This window comes from Hippocampus comes, unplaced genomic scaffold, assembly GCF_001891065.2.
Source record: "Hippocampus comes isolate QL1 unplaced genomic scaffold, H_comes_QL1_v1.1 scaffold162, whole genome shotgun sequence".
Lineage (NCBI taxonomy): Eukaryota > Metazoa > Chordata > Actinopteri > Syngnathiformes > Syngnathidae > Hippocampus > Hippocampus comes.
In genome coordinates, this window is record NW_017806279.1 from 302,159 (window position 1) to 310,404 (window position 8,246).

Consider the following 8,246-nt stretch of genomic DNA (forward strand, 5'->3'; position numbering starts at 1 on the left):
TGACTGACTGACTGAGACCACCGACTAAAAAAAATAAATAAATACATGCGACATTGACAGATACCGCAATGGACAGATGGACAAACGGATTTCCAACTAAAATGTATGTGAACTGAATTTGCCTTCAGCGATCCCAATTCGGATACAAAAAGTCAGAAGCGAAAAAAAAACAAAAAAACGCTCGTCACTTTTAAATTAAATACATTTCGTAGCTTTGGTGAAATCTTTGCTGCGTACGCGAGAGTGTGTAAAGCGATAGTGAATTGACTTGTAAATGTTGGCTGGTACATATAATTGCTTTGAAGATCTCAATTAATCCTGTTTTATTACTTTTTTTTTTTTTAATGTATTAAAAGCATCATTAGCTTTAAAGGCGGCATCCTCAACCCTGTTTTACATCAAATGGCTCCGAGTACTCACACACTGCCGGTTTTCTTTCTTACTGTATCTGGTAAACCTCCCTGTGCATGAGTCATAGTTTAAAAAAAGGTCACCTGCCCATTACACTTTTTGAGCATCGTAGAAAGGGTTCTGTCAGTCGTCATCTGTACCTGGGTACAGATGACGACTGACAGAACCCTTTCTACGATGGAACTTTCCTGTACGACTGAGAGCCTCCACAAGCAACTTTTTGAGCATGAAAAAAAAAAAACAACTCTGGAGACATAGCTCAAAACATAAGACGCTCTTTTACACAAATGGGAGTTTTACATAATCGCACCGATTTAAGTGAAGATTCTAAAATGCTAACAAACACGCCGAGACTTTCTTTGAATAATTCTTACCTCGCCATCGCCATCTGTCTTTCCCTGTTGCCCTCCCATGACAGACGCATGAGCCGGCAGTGTGAAAGGTCAAAAAAGTCTTCATGATGTTGAAAGGGGAGCATGGACTGTTGACGAAAAGGAGACCTATGAGAGATGCAAGAGACACAAGAACGGACATTAGCATTAAAGAGCATGCATGTCAAATCTCAGTGTATTTGGAGACCCGTCAATTCAAAACTAAGCGTCAATAATCTTTGCGCCCTTCTTTTATCGGATATCAACAGATTGTCCCAGGTATATAGTTGGGTCATTCCAGAATTGGAAAACATTTTGGTGTTGTCTTTTTATATGAAAAAAATGACAGTACAAGATATTTTGTTGGTGTTTTATGGAGGGCTTAATTTGCATTTTCCATTCATTTCAATCACGTGAGTTATCAATGAAATGCCATCGTCATGTATAAGGCATGAACTGTACATGATCACAACTATTTTTAAGTTGTAAATAAATGAAGGTGAGAAGCCTGTTTGGCAGTCAAACGAATGTCGCGATCTAAGCGCAGGGAGCCGACGAGAGCAGTTGCAGGAGAGTTTGCTTGTGCGGCGCAGGAAGATAAATGAGACAATTAAACACAACTTGATGGCACCTCAGTGACTAATGATGTTTCCTTCCTCCCTGTCTGAGGACACGCAAACACACTTGCGAGTAAGTAAGCACTGAGGATTCTGTGTGTGTGTGTGTGTGTGTGTGTGTGTGTGTTTCTGCGGGGCTTAGAGTCTGTTTCACGGTTCCCGTTGCTATATAGACAAACGGTTTGAGGCATGAGACAGTGTGGATGACAAATTTAGTTTGAGTTTTCCACTTTCTCAGTCATAAGTGGTGGAGTTAATGTCTTTCAGGCAGATTTTACTCAAATTAAAGCAAAGCAGAAGATAAAAAGGTTATAAAATATGTGAGTAGTTGCAAAAAGGTTTCTGAATGTCTGCATGTACCACTTGATTGCTGCAAAGCACATTTTTTTTGTCTACAAAGTCAATGAAACTCCTCAACTCAACATCACCATAGTGCAGTGGTTCTTCACTTTGTTAGAGGTACCGAACCCAACCAGTTCATATGCACATTCACCGAAGCCTTCATTAGTGACAAATAAAAATCAGATTTTTTTTTAACAACATTTATTAAAAACAGAAAAAAAGTAAACACAATTTGTAGAAGTATAAACTGTACGTTTTTTTTTTTTAAATTGTGCACAAAATGAACCAGCCAGTGATGGCCAAGCGGGCAGGTCATAACTACAAAAAATACAAATAATTAGAAATTGCAACTTGTTTCCCCATTCATGCACATCTCATATTTAATAAGCAAATGATTCACTCGGGCGCATTTTTTTTTTTTTTTTTTTTTTGCGAAAGGAATAATAACCATTCCCACGCGATCCAAAAATTCCAGCACTTTTCAAACAAATTGCAAATATTGTGTCCATCCACGATTCCCCACACATCAAAATCTAACTGAAGGCATCATGAGGGGATTTCGGCAAAGTTTCACTTCCAGCATCTCTGATGACGGTACGGCGCGCTGAATGCTTTTTCTGCCATCGCGCTCACCCTTTTTTAATATTGAACATGAAGGAAAAAGACACCAAGAAAAGAAAGAGGCAAGAAGAAGAGTGGCTGTGGCCTGTTGTCGTCAATTGTTGTCGGGAGACGTGGCTGGTGGATGAAGGCCAGTGAGTCATCCTCTTGACAACAACTTCGTTCTGTGCCAGATGCAGTGTGACGGACGTCTGCAAGCACGCGTGTGTGTGTGTGCAAAGTATTCACGTCTGCATGGCGTGCGTGTGTTCATGCGAAGGACAGTTGGACAGAAAGGTATTTGTCGGGCACATATCAATGTGACATTCCCAAACTGACCTCATTAGTTACAAAAATATGTCTTTTATTTCAAGCAAGCAGTCTCTTCTACTCTCCCAACCAAAAACAAGACCAACACACTTCAGAAATTTGAGTGATATTTAAATAACCAAACACGATCCCCCCCCAAAAAAAAAAAAAGTGTCAACACAAAGTAAGTCCACATCATGGTGAAAGACATGTCACATGACCAAAACAATATTGGACAAAGAACATTCATTCTGGATTCTTAGTTCACTAACAATTGTTTTCTAACTGTCAGTATGAGAGCTGATCTCGCTGAGGTGATGATTCATGAGATACAAATAATCCGTTTCTGCAGATTAGTGTGTGTGTGTGTGTGTGTGTGTGTGTGTGTGTGTGTGTGTGTGTGTGTGTGTGTGTGTGTGAGGATACTAAAAGGAAGTCAGTGTCGGAGTGACGAACTGTTGCTAAGCAGCGCTGGTTGCTAGGTGGTGCAGCAGGGAGATATTGGGAGGGGTTGGAGCATGGGGGGGGTTGACACTTTTGCAGTCACTGATGGAATCTGAGGGCTTACCTCAATGTGTGTGCGCTTGCGCGCTTTCTGTGAACACATACACTCCCTGCAAAAACGTTGAACAAGGCACGCTATTCCACAAAGGTGACATTCTCAAGGAGGCAAACTACAGTTTTATTTTTGCAACCTTCCTATTAACTCATTCAGTACCAGCCAATTAGAGACCAAGTCTGAAAAGACGTTTAATAACGTCTCTGGGAGTGAATCAGTTAAATAATGCGACGTATCGGTCAACAACGCTTTCACCGTGTTATCCTACGGATGGTCACAGAGACAGAAAACGGCCTTTTGCGCACACTTAACACACATTTTGCACGTCTCTACATGGTGCGGGTTCCCATCAGTTCTGGCCACTTCCAAAACGAGTGAAGGAAACAGTTGGGGGATTGGCAGGCCGAGACACAGGCAGCCATTTGTAGTCCAGGTTTTGTGATGGCGGGTCCAGACACCAGTCATAGTGCTTTAAGAGGTACACGCATGCCTCCTGCACCATAACAAACCAGAACATGTTCCATTTATTTTCTCTCCACATATTTATTTTCTACCTTCACGTCATTCGAATAAGATTGCAAGCAGTCACACTTTCATTCAATATATTGACAGTGTTGCTCTCTGCTCCACGTCACAAGAGCCCCCCCCCCTTTCCCTCTTATCCCATTTTATTCTTTGCACAAAGTGCACACTGAGTATCAAGGCTGCTGACATCATTGGCACGCTTCCCTATTGGTGAAGATCCCATCACATGACCGTTGCCCAACCACCCACCCTCTGATTTATGAATGAAGATTATCCCGATTGAGGGGAGGGGCAGGATGAACACAACGGGGGAAGACGAATGGGGGGGGGGGGGGTGAAAGAAGTGATGGAATGGAGGATGGGGAAGGCGATGAGTCACATCTATGACCTAGATCCCCGCGGTCTAGTTTTCACACTGGTCATGCCCTCGCGTGTGCGCATGGAGGGATTCTGTCTGTTCTATTGCCACAACCAAACAGTGAGACACAAGCGCTGAATTCATGAAAAACAAACAAAGGAGGGTTTCACACAACCCAACAATTAGGCCAAATTTGCAAATCCCCCCCCTTGGAATTAAAGTCAGCAAAGGCCCCACTGACGGATGTGTGGGTGTTTTGTTTTTTGTTTTTTTTTCGCCCCCGATTTGCCCAGATTACGGCCATGGGTCAAAAACTGTAAACGTCAAACGTGTTCATCCACAATTTAAATGACCAGGGAGAAGAGTTGGCAAATGAATCAAATAAACAGTTAATTAACAGTCTCTTTGCTTTGGAAAATCAAGACATTCAAAATTGAATCATTCATAGTGATTGTGCATTGCAACATATTCATCAATCAATACTCCAAAAGTACGATTCAAACCCCTCCCGTTTCTTAGTTGAACTTTGACCGAAAATATTTGAGTGTTTTTCTCCCGTACGCTGGCGTGGGTAAATGAAAAGGCAATGATTCTTTTGCATGTTCATTCTTTGCAGCTCGCCCCGCTTGACTATTTCAGCCATGCTGCTGCATCCCCAATGATGTCATCGCATCATTCACATGAACCGAACGCTCGCAATTCAACATCAATTTTGTTTTTCGGCCCTTTTCAATGTTCTCGAGACTCTGCCTCACATATTCAAATGCAGACGCGGCATTTGGTGTATATTTTGGGTTCTTGCTCACCTTGAGGAAGAAGTCGGTGAGTTTCATGCCAATGCAGTTTCGAGATCCACTGCCGAAGGTACAAAGGAAGTGCTTGTGCTCTGCGTTCCTATGCAAAAACGTGATTGCACAAAAATGTCAAATATGCGCCGAGAGGACAAAGAATTCAATGCTTCGCTCGACACGAGTGTGCCCACATCAGAATCGTGTTCATTACCGTGGGCGGAACAGCGATCACTTCATGCTGTGAGATTGTTCGTTACAAAATGATGACTGCGTCGCGTAATAATCGTGATGGTTCAAGTATGACTTTAACCCTTTCAGGGCCAGCAGTTACGACAGTGGACGGCTTATCGTGTTATCAGGTTTCATTTTTTCTTTAGTGATTGTTTACAGGATGTTTCCACTCTACGAACATCAGCGATCTTGCATGTGATTCGATGCACCTAAACGCAACGGCCTAGCAGCTAGCGCGCTGAACGAGAACCGGGTCCCACGTCTCACGTGCAACTTTAGACTGTTCACTTTTGGAACACTACGTTGGAACTAAACAGATGCGAAGAGCGTCTTTGCCAGCAGCGTGCTAATACCAGACCGCACCCTGCAGCCCGATCGCTACTAATGCATCCTGAAACCTGAGCTCTGATTAAAGGCAAACAGGAAGCATTAGCGGATCCTGTGTGTGAGCCAGCCTAAGTGTTCATTGCGGCAGCCCTCAAGAACAGTTTAATGCACCAGAAGGTTGATCGCGAAGAAGCGGGATGGGCGCTAGCCAACTCTCAGACAAGAGCAAGTTTTTTTTTTTTTCCAAGAAAAGGAAACAATCAAACTTGCTGAAAACGGAGGAAATGAAAAGAGAGACGGACATTTTCCATCGCGTCTAATCCTTGACTTGCCTACAGTGGCAGCCTTGGATACATTCGATGGAAATTGAGCGCCGTTGAAAACCTTGGGGCACATCAATTCTTTCTTTTGAGGGAGAAAAAAATAATCTCCAGACGCCCGGTTGCCTTCAGCGAGTCGAGCGCTGAAAAGGAACACGTCTTTGTCGAATCTTGTATGGCGATGAGGTTCCGTAATCAATGCAGTGCACTGACTTCTGAATTCCACTGTACATGCACCACTAATGATGACCTGCAACCCGCTAACATGATGAGCTGTCCACTGCAATAACCGCTGTCCCTGAAAGGGTTAAATGAAATCGAGGCATGTCACGACTTGCTCAGAAGAAACTTCCTGCCGCAAGATCGAAAGAAGATTACAAGCCGCAGTAGCTCGGTTTCCTTATCTGCGTACGGCAGCATTTCCGACTCGCGTGTATCTTTGTCCACAGTCTGTGTGGGCGTCCAACCCGATAGTAGAGTCGGCGCATTATCGTCCTATTTGCTTCAGACTGGAAAAGCACACGTACGCGAGCTTATGATACCTACAAGGACACACAATACGCTCACGCATGGTACTAAACACACAAAAACGCCGATTGGCTTCTACTGTCGTGATAGTAGGCGGGCCCGTTACGCAAGAGGACTGCAGTCGTCCAAGCCGACGGGCAGGTGGCAAGAAAAAGGAGCCTGGAAACTATTGAGGGCAGACAGGCAAACACGCTCCCCCAGGACGACTGACAGATGGACAAGCAGCGATGGAGCGCAGTGGGAGGAGAGCAAACTAGACCGGAAAACTGTTGGAAGGAGAAATACGTCAGTCGGGGCCGTTTTGAGTGAATGATTCTGACAGTGTCCCTCAAAACGAAGCACTAAATATTTGCCAAAAATTGGTTCGCTGTAGGTGCCTCGAAGTGGCTTTTAGCGGCCTTTGAAGTGTATGACGGTGATGCATAGCGTCGCCAGACATCATCCACCATCCTCACGGGTGTTTGACACGTTGACAAAAATGACGCGAAAGGATACATCTTCGAGGATAAAACACGCACACGCGCGGGGAAATCCCCATTGGTAAAAAAACGGGCTTGAGGTGGCATGCGTTACCATGGCAGCTGTATTCATTCTTTTTTTTTTTTTTCCCTTTCCTGCGGAAGAAGCCGTTGCTCGGAAATGAATACATTCTAAACACGACCTTAACTTTCATTTTTTTTGTTTCCAATAGCAACTCACAATTACAAATTAAGCGCGTTACATTTCAAACCGACGCAAGATCCTGATGAATTGTCCAAACGCACAAACGGGTTTCACCCTTGAACGTTCACATTCGAATCGGATTGTTCAGTGGAGCTTAATGAACCGATGAGGGGGGAATCCCGCATAAATAGAGAACATTTTACAGGAATTACCCCATTTGCGAGCCGAGTCGTGATCACAAAAGGAAGAAAAATGAGATAGGATTTGCTCTGACTCATTTTCTGTATCCCATCCCATTCCACAAGGCATTATGGGAGAGAAACCAGAAAACGACTCCTCCCCCCTGCCCCCATCTACCCCCCCCCGCCCCTCCCAACTCCGTGAGCGCTGGGGCAACCCTATTGGCAGACACAGCATCAGGTGACCCGCTACCATGGCAACAGTTTCCGGCATAGACACATTCATAGCTTCTTGCCCCCTTTTTCCGCGGCTGAATGAAGGAGCATGAATGAAACCCGACAGGTGAATGGGTGGCAGTGAATGAATGAAACGAGGCACGGCAGCCGGCGAGAGTGAACGGATAAACCGGCCAGATCGGAGTTCAGATGGATGCCGATTTTGTTTTTTTTCCCCCCGTTTTGAATGCTGGCATGTACTTTCTTCATAAAGATATGTTGAATGTGGTGTGTGTGACGACTAACCTTGCGCTCCATCTTTCCGGCACAAAGCTGTCAGGCTGCTCAAACACCCGCGGGTCCCTGTGGACAGCGTGACTGATATAGATCGCGCCGTATCCCTTTGGGACATGAAAACCTGCAAGGCTCGTGTCCTGCACACACACGATCACACCGAAGGGGCTCCTGACAACATGACATCAAATGATAGGACGGAAATGGGAGACTTTGCTGGATAATTGAATTCCCATTTTCAACAAGCTTTTCCTGAGGCCCTTTTTTTATCCACTGGACTCTAGTGAAAAAAAAAAAAAAAGTCACCTTGGGGCAAAAAGTCCACTCACCCGGTTGCGTTGGCCTCTAAATTGGCCTTTTCACGGCATCCATTAGTCGCTTCACTAATGGACTGCCACCCAACATCACTGTTTTTTTTTTTTTTTTCTTATTGCCCCTTTCTCATTTCCACCCCGTTCGGCCTCTCTGCTGGAGTGGAAAATCTGCTCCAAATCTCTTTCGTTCTCCTTGTTCTCACTGTGACGTGACTGCCCTTGTGGATTCATTCACTTTCCCTCCACACACACACACACACACACACACACACACACACACACACACACACA

The 8,246-nt window shown here is 44.5% G+C and overlaps 1 protein-coding gene across 6 annotated transcripts in view; it reads right to left on the reverse strand.

Annotated features, from left to right (window-relative positions):
• Nucleotides 1–3,340: 3,340 nt before the first annotated feature.
• Nucleotides 3,341–8,246, reverse strand: part of LOC109508094 (putative cytochrome P450 120) — a 12,810-nt gene continuing 7,904 nt past the window's right edge. Inside the window, exons 9-12 of one of the 6 annotated variants that reach the window (XM_019857937.1) lie at nucleotides 7,654–7,781; nucleotides 4,899–4,986; nucleotides 3,538–3,702; nucleotides 3,341–3,429 (exon numbers count right to left, since the gene is read on the reverse strand). In XM_019857937.1, coding sequence (XP_019713496.1) covers nucleotides 3,559–3,702; nucleotides 4,899–4,986; nucleotides 7,654–7,781 — 360 coding nt within the window. In that variant the 3' untranslated portion in view covers nucleotides 3,341–3,429; nucleotides 3,538–3,558. Of the gene's footprint in view, nucleotides 3,703–4,898; nucleotides 4,987–7,653; nucleotides 7,813–8,246 lie in introns of those variants that run through there. The other 5 variants (XM_019857936.1, XM_019857939.1, XM_019857938.1 and 2 more) reach the window with 5 other exon arrangements.